Source organism: Plasmodium brasilianum, chromosome 2 (genome assembly GCF_023973825.1).
Source record: "Plasmodium brasilianum strain Bolivian I chromosome 2, whole genome shotgun sequence".
Classification (NCBI taxonomy): Eukaryota; Apicomplexa; class Aconoidasida; order Haemosporida; family Plasmodiidae; genus Plasmodium; species Plasmodium brasilianum.
In genome coordinates, this window is record NC_090115.1 from 632,995 (window position 1) to 650,679 (window position 17,685).

General features: G+C 28.4%; 1 protein-coding gene across 1 annotated transcript; it reads right to left on the minus strand.

The window, feature by feature from the left end:
• Positions 1-460: 460 nt before the first annotated feature.
• On the minus strand, positions 461-16,522 carry MKS88_000731 (uncharacterized protein; the record flags this gene model as incomplete). The annotated part of the gene is made up of 6 exons (XM_067218590.1): positions 461-497; positions 776-13,683; positions 14,106-15,103; positions 15,208-15,439; positions 15,675-15,895; positions 16,219-16,522. The coding sequence occupies 6 exons, from the start codon at positions 16,520-16,522 to the stop codon at positions 461-463; spliced, it is 14,700 nt and encodes a 4,899-aa protein (XP_067075513.1).
• Positions 16,523-17,685: the final 1,163 nt, after the last annotated feature.

Below are 17,685 nucleotides of genomic sequence, written 5' to 3' on the forward strand. Positions count from 1 at the left end.
AAATAATAAATAAAAGCACAAACGTAAAAAGGAACATAAACAGTTAAAAAAATAAAAGCACAAATAGTAATAGTAACAGCAACTGAAACAGTAACACTACACAAAAATATCGTTCAGCGGTGTACCTATTTAAAACTGCATATAAAATACTTGACATATTTTATTCCATTTCCCGTAATTTACTCCATCTTTCATAATTTATTACGAAGTACATCTATTTTTTCCCGACTTGTGCAGGCATTTATTTTGTTTACAATTCCATGCATATGATTAATTACGTTTATAAGTACACTGCTATTTACTAATCACTTTGTGTAAAATAATTAATTTTTAATTTTATTGATAAATATTCAATGACTATGCAAATATTTTAGCTTCTTTAAATTAATATATACTTTTTTAATAAATTTTAATACTCCTCAAAAGGGGAAGCATATAATAATTTTTTTTTTTTTTTTTTTTAAGACTTATCTATATTGGCTCTACTACTAAAAAACCTAAATGGAGAGAATTAAAAAACAAAAAAAATTAGATATATATTATATATATATATATATATATACCACACACACACACATAAACATATACTCGTACACATATATAAATGTATAACTAAAAATTAAAAGGAAGGAGAAAAGGATTAGCTATTTTAGTTATGATATTTATTGTTATGAAATGAAAGGGAAAGCATAAAATACTCACGTAAGCGCATATGCACAAATATATAAGTTCAAAGGTTCATGTCCTTTTCTCCCCTCTTCGTTCCATTTAGTACCTGTATTTTTTTAAGAGGGATTGTGTTAACTTAATCCACAAGTAGACAATAAATTTTTGCTCATTTTTGTTCAAAAAGGTTGTTCTTGTGTTTGTGTTTTTGTTTGTGCTTGAGTTTTCATTTGCGTATGCATTCGCGTTTGTGCTGCAAATAGACTGAAAGATAAAATACTGGTAATAAAAGAGCATCAAGTACAAATCGTAACTCCTCAACTTTTTCTTAAAATACTTTCTTAAATCCTCATAATAGAGTTGTATTTTACTAATATTTAATTCTTCTTCTTTCATTAGTTTATAAATAACAGTCTGGTAGTAAAAGTCATACACATCCACAGTACGTTTGTACAAATCTAAGAAGCTTAGAAAAAAAAGCGGAAATTGATCACATTCATAGCTAACTTGTTCGTTTGTACAATAAGTTTGATTTTGAGAATAATCAAATTTATTTGGGGAGAAATTAATACTATGCTCTTTGTTTTCTGTATTAGCATACACATCATTTGTGCTCATTTCATCCTCAGTGTTGCTATTATGACCACTCTTCTGACATTTATTAAAATGATAATATTGCATATGTAAGCTTCTAAGAAAGTCTGCGTTGTACTTATTGTTATGATAATTATGTAAATAAAAGCATATTTTCATATTGTTATCAACTGCATAACGGTTTGTGCTTATGTTTCTTTTGTGCAAATATTTATTGACCCCTCTCAAAAATCTATCATCTTTATCAGTGCACAAAAAAAAATTGTTACACAATATATCTTTCATTAAATATTCCTCGATGGTACTTTTTATTTTAACATCATTCCTGTACCAGTTCCACATCCTACTTTTATTGCCTAACAGTTCATCTGCCTCATTTAAATCATTATTCATATATAATTTTAAAATGGTTTTATACTTTATAAAATGTTGAAAGAAATTAAAATAATTAGCAAAAAATATTAATATGAGTATCCCTTCCTCCTCCCCTTTCATTTCCTCTTCATCATCTTCTTCATATTCATCATCTTTTTTTCCTTCCCCTTGTGCATTTTTCGTACAATAACTTATTTCAATATCCCAGTATCTCAAAATATATACTGCGTATTTCTCCAAGTTGATCATTTTTGACTTTCTATAAATTTTTTTAAAATGTTTTTCACAGTTTTCATTATTATTTAATTTATTTATGTAGTATGAAAGAAACCCCTTACCATATTCATTTAAGATGGTTTCTCTTGTCTTGGAAGTATTAAACTGGAAGTCTTCGTCTTCGTCGTTACTCATGTCAGCATGGTCCAGTTTTACTAAATGATCATCATTAGTACCATTGTTCTCCGTTTCTTTTTCCCCTCTTAATGTATCACTCACAAAATGATTATAATTATGATGGTTAAATCCATTAGAAGTTAAGTCTATTTTACCTTGTACTTTCCTACTGTTACTACTGTCTGGTTCATACAAACGTCTGCTGTCCATACTTTCAACATTTTCTTGTGTATAACCTTCTTCTTCACAATCGTTATAACCTTTCTTGTTTTTCTTTAGTGCATTTTCACTTGTGTTGTATGCTGCTTCATTAGAACTTAAACCATCTACCATTTTAAAAGCGGCATTGTAACTGGCGTTGTAACTGGTGTTGTTACTTCCATTGTACATGACCCCGCCTTCACCTACTAGCACATCCCTTTTATTATCGTCACTCAAATTCTTAGTAACTTCTAAGGAGTAATATTTTAGCGTTTCATTTAATTCGCTTGAACAGCTATCAGAGGAGGAGTATAGGTCATCCATACTAGTAATTCCCTCATCAATATTACCATCTCTTCCCCCTTTAGAACAATTTTTACACAAAAATGTAATTTCGTACCTTTCTTTTATATAATTTGCATTAAATATATGATACCACTCGTTATCTGTAAGTATTTGCTTTATGGTTTGGTAATATTCCCATTCTTTAAAGGAGCTTATATTGTAAGTTAAAATGACTAGAAGGACATTAATAAATGATGATATTTTTTTTTGAAATAGATATTTCTTTTCCTTTTCTGATTTTTTAAAACTCTTTTCCTGTAGTATATTTTTTTTATTTGATTTTACTATGGCATAATTACATGTAAAGAAGTATAGTATATCACTTTTTATGCTTTTCAATACACTCATTTCATCTTCAATGTTTAGACGATTACCTATCATGATTTTACAAACTAGCACAATGGATTTAGCACAGTTCATTAAAATTTTTAAATATATTTTACTTAAAATATTTCTAATTCGGTCGTATGTTTCTTTATTTATAAAACCTAAGACGCTTTTTTGATTTTCCTCTAGCACTAAGTCATAGTCCTTCATATATTCGTTAATCATACTTTGCATCTTTTTAAAAATTAGTATATAAGACACGTTCACAGGCATTACGTTACCAGTACCACTGCTTCTGCTACCACTTGCACTACTGAAGAATAGTTCCACACAGTACTCAACCAGAAACAACATGCTCATGTACACAAACTCGTAACCCCTTACATAAGTTGTATGAACGAAGTCTAATATTAGATAAACGAATTCATGCACATCGTGTTTTATCATTACTTCCTTATTAGCGTTAATAAATACATAATGTTTTTCTTTATTAAAGTACAAATTATTGACTGAGGGTAAAAATATATTAGTTAAATTGATAAATAGTAGTAGCACTAGGCTTTTCAATACACAAACCTTGTCATTAACCGTGTCATCTAGATTAAATGTAGAATTAGAAATGAGTTTTACATTAACATTATCATTAGTATCATAAGAAGATTGAACAATCCTCCTTTTTGGTTCATTTTTAAAATAAAAACGAACATTTCTACTGTTCCCTTTGCACATATCCCCATTGTAGCTATATACATTCTTTTTAATATAATATATAACAAAGAGTAGTATAAAGAAGTGATAAAACAAGTAATCTCTTTGCTTTCTCTTCTTATTTTTTACTAATAAGTTAACTAGTACTTTCAAGGAATAAAAAAAATTTTGCCCCCCTAAGTTGTATAAATATTTATAAATATGTTTAGCCCTTTCGTATATACCTACTATACTTACATTAAAGGAAAATTTTAAAAATAAAATACTGCTCAATTCATTCTTTATTATATTTTTTACGACTACTTTGATGGATAAATAGTTTAAGCAAAAGTGGGTTATCACCCTATAACTTTTTTCACCCGCTTGTGAGCCTTTTGACACCCTTTCAATTTCTTCAATCGTGTATTCATCTGTACGATTGTTGTTACTAACACTGTTATTGTTTCTGCTACTGCTGCTTTCGTTGCTTCCTGTGCTTCCTTTAGTGTAGTCATTCAAGTCCTTGTTCCATAATTCACTTTTGCAGAAAATTTTATGCATATCCGTAACAATAGCGTTCTCTTCATCTGCGTAAACACCCGCTAAGGTGGCATCTATACATGCACTAGCTTCACTCTTCTTTTCATCATATAAGGAATCTGCAAATGCAACTGCGACCTCGGCATCTCCTTGTTTCCCTTCACCATCGTCACTATCACCACCGCCTTCACAGACACTTTCACTTTCGTACATACTTTCAACGTGTTTGTCTAGGTACATTTCCTCGTCAATATTAGTGGAGCTGTTAATGTGTAATAACCCTCCGATGTTGTCTTCTTTTTCGCTTGAAGGAGCTTCCTGCCGAATACTATGTGCTCTCTCATTATCCCTTAGTTGATAACTCACATGAAGATGATTTATTGGTGTTTTTTGTAGTCTGTCATGTGCATTTTTATCCCTTTCAAACGCCATATCAAGAAAATGATATTTAAATGAATGCACATTTTTTTCGCTCAATACGGAAGCAACAAAACAGAAAAGGTCATTTATACAAAAATTATTCCTATGAACTGAAAAAAAAAAAGCGAGTTTCAAAAGTTTAAGAAGAATATATTTCAAATTAGTGTTGTCCCTTATCTGTGTTAAAAGGAGTAACAACAGCATGTCCAACTGGTATACATTATCTACAAGTAACTTAACGAAATGTTGGGGATAATATATATTAAATTTATTGAGAAAGGCATAAAAATTTAAAAAGCTATTTATGCTTTTTTTTCCTAAAAATAGCCATTTGCTGAAATGTAATTCTATATCTTTCTGAACAATATTATACTGTATGTTCAAAAGATGGTCAAATAATTGTATTATATTGTCTTCACTTATTGACTCTTTTACTTTTACTGAGACGTGGTACATGTAAAAGTTTACGAACATACCGTGATACTTTCTATTAGCGCAAAACAATTTATGTATATTATTTTCAATATTTTTACAATTATTAATATTTTCAGCATTATTAATTTTTTCAAAAATGTGAAAACCATTTTTTTTTTTTAATATCATAAGTAACAAGTATTTTAAGTAATCATCCTCCGACGAGTCGAGTAAATCTTGCACAGTTTCATCATTCTGTTCACTTGAATAAAAAAAAGGATCAAAATATATATTTAAATGGTTTAGTAAAAAACATAAATCGTACAAATACGGAAATATATTACACTTATTGAACAAATCGGTCAAGTATTTATATGCCTCTTTTTTTCCCAAGTTATATATTTTCACTTGTTTATTATTCCTTTGAAGTAAACTTCTATATTTTTTTTGAAAATTCATATTTACATTCTCTACTTCGTTAATGTAAAAATTGAAGGGGTTTATAATTTTACATTTGTGTAGCATGCTGATTTTTCTACTATATGAATCTTCCTCCTCTTTTTCGTCCATTATATGCAAATACGTTGAACTACCATTTTTCTGATTATTATAATATGCCTCTTTTGTGTTTTGTGTTTCATTTTTACAAAGTGGAAAACGTTCTATCTGGTGAGTGTTAGTAGTGGACCCAGGTAACTGTATCTGTATGTGCTTTGCCCATTTCCCTCTCTTTATAGGTTGGTTATCCCTATTATTTGAGTAAGTACCATTTGTATCATGAATATAATTCATCTTTTGTGTGTTTTCCAACTCTATTTGCTCGTTCAAGAAAGTATATATATGTCTTACTTCAATTAATTTCTTTATTAGCTGATCTTTCGAAAATTTTTTGACTATTCTACTTACGGAAGAAAAGAGATTTCCAATACTAAAATTATAAAAGGATATTTTTAAAAAATATACAGAGGCACACAAATAATACAGACATGTTTCATATATATAATATAATATCTTACAAACAAAATTTAAATTAAAAGTTAATTGGTGAAAATTTGTTAGTATGTAACAAAGCAATGAATTTTTTTCCATTTTTTGGAAGAAATTTAAAATTTCTTTTTCTGTTTCTATTTCAAACATATATTGAAGTCTCTTTTCTTTTTTGGTATGTTCATTACTGAATATGTTATGTTTGTGAATAAATAAATCTTCTGCATTTTTATTTATTTTATTATCACCTAACTGTAAATTAAAGGAAATGCAATTCTCCTCTCTAATGGAATTGTACTTAACATATAGCAAATTCATTTTCGATATATCTACAACTTTTATTAAGACTTCTAAAATTTCATCACACGCTTTTTTGTCTAGTTTTTCTACAATATTTTTTTTATAATTATCTTCAAACAATAACTTTTTAATATCAATTTGGTTAATTTTGTGCATGTTCAAGTAGTGTAGTAGGTACCTTAAAATTATTAATATGCAAACTAATTTTTTTAAAAATAGCTTATCCTCCTTTTCCTGGATGTTTTCACTTTTTTCATCTATTATGCTAGAATCGTACACACTAAACAGGAAGGTGTCAAATATGCTAATTTTTCTATTAACGGAAATTGAACAGTTGAGAATAATTTTTTTTATAAAAATATAAATGAAGGGATAATCTTCTCTCATTAGGATATACACAAAAGCAAAGTACATGTCGTTATAAAGTAATGAATTGTACATGCTGCTTCTATCGTTAAGAATATTATTATCATTCTGATCCTCCTTCGTTTTATCCTTTTCCATATTGAAGTAATGTAAATGTAGGTTGGCTACTTCCGTGTCCTGGTTTGAGGCCACCCCGTTTTCGAATACTTCGTGTGTGGCTATATCGTTTGCATCTACCTTGTCTTCTTCTGATTCACCCATTCCTTCCTCTCCTTCCGTTTCTTTCTCTTCTTTCTCTTCTTTCTCTTCTTCCTCTTCTTCCTCTCCTTCCGTTTCTTTCTCTTCTTTCTCTTCTTCCTCTTCTTCCTCTACTCCCTCTTCTATCCCTTCTTCCCCTTTCAAGAATTTCTTCACTTTATTAACCGTTTTAATAACACCATCCAGATCCCATAGGGAAACATTATGTTTGTTAATTTTCTTGCTCACATTTTTTAGCGCAAAAGTTAGTGCGTTGTTACTGTAACTGCTGTTCCTATTATGCCTACTGTTCCTGTTGTTACTACAGTTACTACTGTCACTATTGTTATTTCTCTTACTACTGTTACTACTAACATTACCGTTATTCCCTTTTTTGCCACTACATATGCTATTTCCCTCATTTAAATACGAATCATCCTTGTTTTCAAGACATTCGCCAACTTTTTCTGCTTCCAATACTGTCCATTTGTTGTGTTGCTGATTTTCACTCCTTCCTACATCGCTGTAGTAGTACATATGCTTTCCATCTTGTTTATTTTTGTACCTAAGTCCTCCAACATGTCCACTTACGCATTCATTTATTTTACTCTCATTGTACTGGCTCTCTTGAAAGAGATCTTCTTCCATTCTCCGTTTTTCACCATTGTGGTTATATACTACATTATATGTGTCAACATGTTCCTTCACCTTCAAGTCATTATCATCATCAGATAGTTGCTCCATCAGCTCTTCCTCCTCTCGACAATGATCACTTCTTATTGTGCTACCACTAGCTTGACTTTTCTGCTCTTTCTCAAAACCTACGATGCTGCTATGGTAACTAATATTAAAAAATTCATTTTTATTTTCACCATCGATTTGACATTCGTACATACTCTTCCTATGAATGTACTTTCCGGTGTAATATGTTTCGTTAATACTATTATCCAAGCATTTTCTCTCGTCAAAATGGTCGTAATCGTAGGAATCGTTGTGCTCATCATAATAGTCATAATCATCATAATAGTCACGATTGTCATAATCATTGTAATTATTGTGCGCTTCACCCAAGTTAAATTTATTTAAACCATCATGATAGTCGTCAAAAATGTGTTCATCTGAGTGAGTACTGTAATTCGTACAAATGACGTTGGAAATACCATCACGCTGATGTAACGCTGGTTTTATTTTTTTATCTTCCAGCTTCTCCAACTCGTCAATCTTATTCAACTCTTTTCTTTCATATATTATGTCTATTTCATTTTGTGCATTTAATTGGTGAGTAACTCGTTCGTAATCCTCTATACCAATATTGTGCTCACTTATGTGTGATATTTTTCCCCTTTGTAAATTACTTCTCTCTTTAGAAGTACTACGAGTTGTTATACCATTTTTATATTTTAAATGAAAGTTGTTCTTTTCAATTCTATCCATGTAGCAGTTGTTATACAGTTCATCAGTTTTTCCTTCTACAAGTTTATCAAACGTCTTTATTATTTCATTTTTCTCTTTACAGTTGCTTGTGTGCTCCTTACTGTTATCGTTAATATCGCTTATGTACTCATGCCCACCGTCTGTTCCATTCTCTATAATCATTTCGTTTTTTTCCTGACTTACGGTAGCATTTAATATATTATTCACATATATGCCACTTTCATCCGTTTGATCTATGTTGTAGTTATTATGCATATTTAATGGTTTGTTTCCCTTGACTTGGTTCCCACCACTCGTACGCCCAATATTTGTATCTTTCATATGCACCACACTCTTCACATGTTTCGTATCCTTATCCCCCTTCGCCTTTTTTGCTTTATTTTTTTCATCCATTGCTGTCTCCTCTAGAAACTCATAAAGTGATGTGAACTTTTTCTTATACTGGTTGTTCCCGAGACGGTAGTCCATGCTTCTTCCTCTTCTGCTTCCTCCTCTTTTTCCCTCTACTTCTGCGTCAACATATTTTCTCCTTTTCACGAGAGACTTATATATAATACTCAAACAAGGTGAATAATTTAAAGACAGACATGAAAAAAGGAACATGCATAAATTGTAAATATAACTAACCGGCTGTTTTGAAAAGTTGGCGTAATATATAACTACATTTTCAACAAACTGTTTCTGCCTGTTTTTTAACTTATCATCTCGAAATAATATTATAAAAAGAATCAGATAAAAAGAAATAATGTTTGTTTTTTCCTTTAATTGTAATATGTACAGAACAAACAAGATACAGCTCATCAATTGGTCACTTTGACCACTTTGGTCAGTTTTTATTTCTAACAGCTTTATTAATTTTAGAGTTTTTCTATAATTATAACATGTACATATATCATTTTCAATGATATTTTTAAATATATTAAATTTATTCTTTTCTATCATAATTTTAATATAGCTATCATAAACAATAGTTCTATAAAAAAAGGAAAACCCCTTTTTTTCTCCAATACCCCTTTTCCTCTTAAGGGTAATGTCACCACTGCTTTTTTTCTCATATGACTGAGAAATTAATTTAGAAAAGGATTTATATATATCTTCGCTTGATGATACCATTTGATTTTGTCTTCCATTTAAGTGCTCATTAAATGTTATGCACTTCTTCTTATTTATAATATTTTGAATATGTAGTAGGACTCTAAGATTAGTAAGTAGTTCTTTATTCTTTTTAAAATTAGCCAAACTAATTTCGTCCGAATAAACTTTTTTCAAAAAATTATAAAAGTCCATAAAATGTTCATGTGCTGTTATACTTTTTACTCTATTCACAATTAGGTAATTAACTATATATGTAAACCCTTCATCTTGCTTATTTAACTCTTTGTAATTTTTATAATAAAACTTTATAAAAGCATACAAATATTCGTAATCATTTGAATAATACAATATTATGTAAAACAAAATAAAAAAAAATAAATACACATCGATGGAATCGAATAAATTGTAATACAACTGCAAACCGTTCTTCGTGAAATTTGTGTCCTTATAGTTTGTATGCAAAAAAATCATTTTAAATAGTCTGTATATATTCATAATTATCTTTTTTACATTGTTCTTTGAGCTGATGATAATGTCTATGTTTATTTGTAACTCTTCTTGTATTGTCCCTACACCAGCTTCTATCCCTGACTTGATCTCTGTCTTAAACTCGGCCTCGTTCTCCGCCTCTACCCCTTTCTGGTAAGAAAAGTCCTTCCTAAAATGCTTTATTAGCTCCAGTGAATTTAGATGCTTTTCAAATATGTCCAGGTATTTTTCCATTAATATGCACTGATCTACGTTTTGCCATTGTTCGCTCTCTCCTGTGGATATTAGCGCCCCTAACTGTGCTTCTCCGCCATTCTTCGAACCCAACTGCTGGCACTTTTCCCCTCGCTTCTTAATCACATAATCATAATAGTAATTAACAATATGATTCAAGTGATCGTCAAATATTATCACCTCTCTGTCATTCTCACTGTTTTTAAAAATATCCTCTAGGTTAAATCGCTCGCTTCCGTCTTCGTTATATTTGGACGAATTTACCCGCGAAGATAACTCGCTTTCCGCCAAGTAGTGTTGTACCTCTTTCCCTGGAGGCTCTTCATCTTGTACACGTTTTTGCCCCTTTATGTAAATATTTTTTGGGAGCAAATTATAAAAATCATTAAATATAGAAATAAAATGAAGCAAGTTAATATGCATATGTTTGTAGAAAATTATTAGAAGGAAAAAAGAAAACTCATAGTCATCATTAAAAATAATTTTTTTTTCATAAGCATAGTATATATATTTTAAGAAGATTAATATTTTATCTAATTCCGCATTTCTCCTTCTATTGTTTTTTCTTTCTTCTATCCTTAATCCTTCAACTTTTGTTTCTCCCTCCTGTTGTAGTTCTCTTTCTGTCGTTCTTGTAGTACCTCGTTTAAAACTTTCGCTTAGCATCATCATGTGGGATGGCGCACTACCTTTGTACCATCCTTTTTCCGAATTACTAATATTACTACACTGTAACAATTTTAGTGTTTTTAAGCAGAATATTATGAACAACTGTTCAGAGGTATATAGAATGTTAATACATAAGCTCTCTAAAAGGTTAGAGGCCTTTTTATAGTTTAAATTAATTACATCCTTTTCAAATATTACATAATTCTTACTATTACATAATAATATATGTTCATTAATAAAAGTATAATTTTGTAAGACGCTTTGAATTTTGTCATAAAATATTTTTATATAATTTTCCTGATTGTGTTCATACGATATGAACTTAATGTCGAAGTCTAATATAAGACATAACCTATTGTATATATCTACTTGTAAAAAATATTCTAACTTTATATTTTTGTGGTTTTCTTTGCATAGGATATACATTTTAATTAGTATAAAAAAGCTATATATTAATATAAAATTTTTGTTTCTTATTTTTTCTTTTTTTAAATTTATAAGCAGATTGTCCGACACGAATGAGGGATCCCCGAAATTGGGCGTCTCCTCATTTCGTGCATTATTCTGCCCTTCGTTATACTGCTTTTCTACAATATACTTTCCCTTCTTCCACTGCTGTTCCATCCCTCCCTTTGGATGTGTGTACGTGTGGTCATTTTCGCGTGCACTTAAATTCTTATTTTCCCCAGTTTCTCCCATACTCATTATACCCCAAACACTATTATGGTCCGAAGTAGTTGACGAATTTCTCTTCTCACAGAAATACAATGGGTCGTATATGTACCTCTTTGAATTTTGATCATACTTAAATATTTTATAAACATTATTGTCATTTATTTGTTTTAAGCAAATGTAGACAAAGGCTAAAAGACGGCTTTTGATTAAGTGCGTTTTTTTCATTATATTAATACTTCTATTTATAAAAAATTCTAGAAATTCATTTTCATCACAGTGTATATCATAATTATCAATCTTGTTTGCACTATCTCTATGAAACCAAAACAAATTATCTACATCTATTTCTTCCTTCATGGTGGCTTTAAACTTATTTATTATGTACGAAGTGCTGAACATTGTTTCATTACTGACGCTGATTGGCGATTCCAAAGATAGGCGATCATTTTTGTTATTACTATTGCTATTATTACTATTGCTATTATTACTATTGCTATTATTACTATTGCTATTATTACTATTGCTATTATTACTATTGCTATTATTACTATTGCTATTATTACTATTGTCTTTATTGCTATTGCTATTATTACTATTGTCTTTATAGCTATTGCTATTATTACTATTGTCTTTATTGCTATTATTATTACTACTATTGCTATTATTACTATTGTCTTTATTGCTATTATTATTATTATTATTATTATTATTACTACTACTACCCTTAACAATGGTGCTACCCTCCACATGCACGTTTTCCGAAGAGGCTTCATCACTGTTCATCAACACATTAGTGTCTTGCCTATTTTTTACCTTTCCAACAACTGGTAGCAAATAAAAGTATTCCTCCATTTTTGTATTTAAAGGAATGTAGTCAAATATTTTTTTCCAATTATACGTAATAAAGATGTTAAAATATTTATAAAAAATTTTAATTAAAATATAGTTACGATTAATTAAGAAATATTTTACAATATCAAAAGGGGAATAATAATATTTAAACTTCGTCCAACTAATTATGTACATATTTGATGAAGTAATTTCATAATTATTTTTAGTACAATTAAGAATGGTTGTACCACTTTTGCTTTGATTTTCTTCTTCATTAATATGTATTAAGTCGTTTGTGTTTTTCTTAAATATGTTCAGTATATCCGAAAATTTATTCTTATTATTATAATTATTACTATAGCTAGAACTACTAAATTTAGATCTGTCTAAATTTTTTTTTTTTATTTCGTCAGTGGTCAAATGGTACTTCCTGCTTATTCTTTCTTTCTCTAACAATTTCATAATAAACTCATACAATTTATACTTGTATATTTGACGAGTTATTTCCTTTTTGTACATCAATAGTTTCTTCTTATTATTTTCGTCGTCATTTATACTTGCTATTAAATTATGGAAAAATGTACTATTATAATCTATATCGTAAAAGCGCACAATATTTTTCTCTATTCCCCCTAATGTTTCTCTCTTTTTTTTTTTTTTTTCTTCTATTTCTGCTTCTTCTTTAGGATATATGGAAAAATCTCCCTTCTGTAGATCTTCCTCATCGATGGACAATCCCCATATACTGTCGATGCAATTTGTTTCATCTTCGTTACATTGTACGTTATTTGCCGAGTCACTAACCTTTTCATTGTCATAATAACATGATCCTTCCTCCATTTGATCATACCCCTCCTTATTCTCATTTCTATTATGCTTCTTTAATTTATAATACCTTCTCTTTTTATTTGAATTTTGCTTCCTCTTGCTTTTTATTAACTTAGCTGCGAATTTCTCTTCATCATATTCACTATCATTTGACGTTATCACTTCGCTATCATTTGAAGTTGTTAAATCTGTTGTTATACTTTCCTTCAAAACATAATTTATAGCTCTCAAGGAGCAATATAATGCATTTTTTAACTTACATAATTGTACGCTTATATCTATATTCTTACATAGAGATGATGAATCAATTCTTTTTATGCTGTAATAATTATTTACATACTTTGAGGGAGCACTATCATTCGTGTCGTTTAGAATGTAAAACAGATTATGATAATTACTATTTTCTTCGTTTATATTTAAGTTAGTTGGAATACATCCACATTTGTTCAATGATACATTGTTTTTTTTATTTAACAACTCAATTATCTTCTCATCGTCTTCATTTCTAAACAAAAATGGATCATACTCCACGATCCTCTCCAGGAAATCAAATATATTTTTAATTCTAAATAGGCACTAAAAAAAAAAAAGAGGCAAAAATTCTCCCACAAGGAATATCATTGTGTATAAGCGAAAATTGGAAGAACAAACACTCGCAAGGGGAAAAAAAGACGAAAAATTGCATAAAAATACTACGAACAAAATTTGCACACATGCAAACATATAAAACAACAAAACGTGGTCTCAAAACATAGTGTGCTTTTCGAGTCGTGTAAAAAAAAAAAAAAAAAAAAAAGGGAAAGAAAAGAAAAGAAAACGTAAAAGTAAAATCAAAATTAAAACAGAAGGGAAAAAAAATTATTTTAACATTAAAAATTCAAATCTGTAATAGCAAATTTTGTGTGCGTATACACGTAATAATGGTGCTTCTATTTTAGTAACTGCTATATCTCCTTATATCTCTCTCTTCTTTTTTTTTTTTTTTTTCGTGGACATACCTGATAATCGGTCAAAGGGGCTTCAAAATATCTTCCCCCATAATCATAAATGGAATAAACAAAAAGTTGATGAAATAAGCTTAGCTGGTTTCGCTCAGCTAATAATACAGCATCATAGTAATTGTAGAAAAACTGATATATCAATAAATCGATTTTGTCTAAAAAATTTACTTCATATAAGGTTAAATTAAAATTATCATATAAATTTTCCAAAATTAAATAATAATTGTCCATTCTACATAAGTAAATATTACTGTACGCGTGCATATCATCAGGAAATATTTTGCTTTTTGTTATATCTTTTAAAAAATCGATATTTAGAAAACTTTTTTCACTTGGATCGCCATTTAATTCATTCTTAAAATTTTTTTTTTTATTTTGATTTATATGGTGTATATCTAAATATGTACTAAAACTTAACAGTTCGTTCATTTTTTCCCTTGGATTTAGTTGCATATCATTGATTTTGAGAAAATTATCTTTTAGAATATTGATGGAGTTATTATAAATAGAATATATTTTATCATCAACATTTATATTTAAGGTATTTATTTCGTTATCTCCTATGTTGATTACGCACATACGCAAATTCGTAGTTTTAATTAGTTGTTCGTTAATTTCATTTAGTAAAGAATTATTGTTATGTTTATCATGATTTAAAAAATTTGAAAAAAAAAAATTTTCTAATAAAGTGTAATACGAATTTAACGTATTTGTTGCACTTCGAACTAGTGATCTGTATTTATAACTACTGTCATTAAAATATGTGTTCGATAAATAACTATCACTGTAAATTATGAATAGATCATTATCCTCATTTATTTCTAAGGACGATATTTTACTTACGTTCGTTATGTACTCTAACGAATAACTTTCTATTTCTTTTAAACTTTTCTTGTTAAAATATTTGAGTTGGCTAGACTTATATTTATCAAGGTATTTATAAAACTCGTAGTTAACACGTTTTTCTTTATCTTCGATCTTTTCTCCACTTTCTTCTTTTTTTTTTTTTTTTTTTTCTTATAAATTATCAGTTCATTCGTGTTAAATAATATGACAATATAATTCCTATTCAAAGCAACACATTCAATGTGTGTTTTACCCTCTTCTTTTTCTACATAAGGAGGCACATTTATATGAACTTCCTTATATTTTTTCTTTATTAAGTTGTAAATAATTATGCGGACTTCTTCTATCTTGTCATCACAATAGGTAATAATTAACTTATCCTTATTTTCAATTTTAAAAAAGATTTCGTTATTTTTTTTAAAGTCAAAACTATTTATTTCTCTTAACGTAGCGCATGGGTCGACTGATCGTTTTGCATCCATTTCCTTTGAAAAAGTAAAAACGAAAATAGGAAAAAATGAAAGAGTGAAAAAAAATAATGTAAATATAAATATCAATATGATCATATATAATACAGAGTGAATCTTTTTGCTTAGGAAATAATAGGGTGTTCTACATCCTCTAAAATATCCCATTCACATGAAATTGTATCTATGAATATATACATATGCACATATGCACATATATGCGCATACATTTTTGATTTTTTTTTTCATTAACCCATAATTTCCCACTTTTATCGACAATATAAATAGAGCCATTGTATACACAGAAAAAAAGGGCAGATATGGAAAAATCGCGTCTTCTTAATATTTTTATATCATTTATGGGGCTGTTTTTATAATCTTCTTCAAATTCTTGTACAAATATTTGGTTGTTCTTTTGGAGCACTAACACGTTCAAGTTGGCAATACTGATGCATTTATCAATTTTGTAAGGATCTACGCAGGTTGGAAAGAAAACAAGTACATATAAATATGTATATATATATATATATATATGTTTGTATATTACACACATGCACATTAATTATCCTCATCATGAACATAACTTTATTTAAACGTTTTACAGAAATAGTGTTAAAACGTGGTTCTTGTGCTATTTTATTGTTCTATTCTGGAACACTCCAATTCTATATATATAATGTAAAGGTTGGTATACATATATATATATATATATATATATATATATACATATATGTATATGCATGTGTAATGTATATGTATAGAGTATATTCTGGAATAGAGAATGCTTCGAACGCTACAACTGATATTATTATTATTGTTATCGCTGCCCTCATGCTTTATTTTAAGTAGATATTGCATATTACAGTTGTATTTGAATAGTCTCCAGGTGGTGTTATAAGGTATACAAATAAAAATATACTTTTCTAAAGAAATCGTAAATGTATTATCATATTTTGACACTGCTCTCTTGTTAGAACAACGTTTATTTCTTATTGTTTCTATTCTCCCTATATTTTCATTGGTTTTATTATTATAAAATATGTTTAAGTCATTAGCAATTTCATTTACCTCAACCTCTAACACTTTATTTATTTTCATCATTTTTATTGAAGCAAGAGAAAATAAATGGGCATCTTTTCATAAAATAATGTTTTATCAAATATCACTCAACGAAAAAGTGATATATTATTTTTTTGCATTTTAATTTTTGTGAAATTCACTTCTTCAATAACATTTGAGAACATACTGACAAAAAAACAATATTCATAACAAGGAAGAGTTCTTTAAGAATATACTTATATATAAATACATATATAAATATGTATATACATATATATATATATATACATTTCTAAGTTAATATTACATTTGTGTGCATTCATAAAAATTATATTAACGAAAAGCTTATGTGATTCATATTTGTATATATATGTACAAAAAATCAAAAAATCAAAAAACCAAAATAACAGAAAAACATAATTAACTGATTCATAATTTTTGTTTTTTGACTTGTTCATAATTTTTATTTTTTAAAATATTCATTTTTTTTTTTTTTTTTGCAATTTACACAAAAAGGTGAAAGCAAAGAATTATTTAAAAAAAAAAAAAAAATTGAGAATGTAAATTTAAAATTAATATTTTGGAATTTCTTCAGAACATATATTGTGCTTATTCATCTTGTTATATATATCTTTTTTTATTTCTATATGTCTGTGTAGATACTTTAATAAAAAAAAAATAAAAATAGCAATTGACATAAACACATACACACACATTACTTTATTTATGAGTTCGTTGTTCTTTACTTGTGTCCCCTTTTGTATTTTAAAAAAACGACAGATATATTTAATCTTTAGAAATAAAATAGAATGAACATATATATATATGGCTTTACCATTTTTGAGCGCCATATACTTTACATTCACTATTTGAGTATAGACGACAATTCTGTAAAACGGCTTAATAGAAAAAAACAAAAAAGAGAATTGAAAAAAGTCTTAACAGTCTACTAAAAAATAGAGATTATTGAAGAGAGGAAACTCTACTTATCATTTAAAGAGAAAATATCAGAAAAGATATGTAAATTATTATGTGTACTTTTTGTTCATTTGAAAATGTGTGCATACACTTTTTTTTTTTTTTTTTTGTTGTTCTTAACACATGTTATACATTCCTATTTTGTTTCTGGAAATGAAGATAAAAACAAAAATGGTGTGAAGGAAAAAAAAAAAAAAAAAAAAAAAAAAACCGAAAAATATAATGAA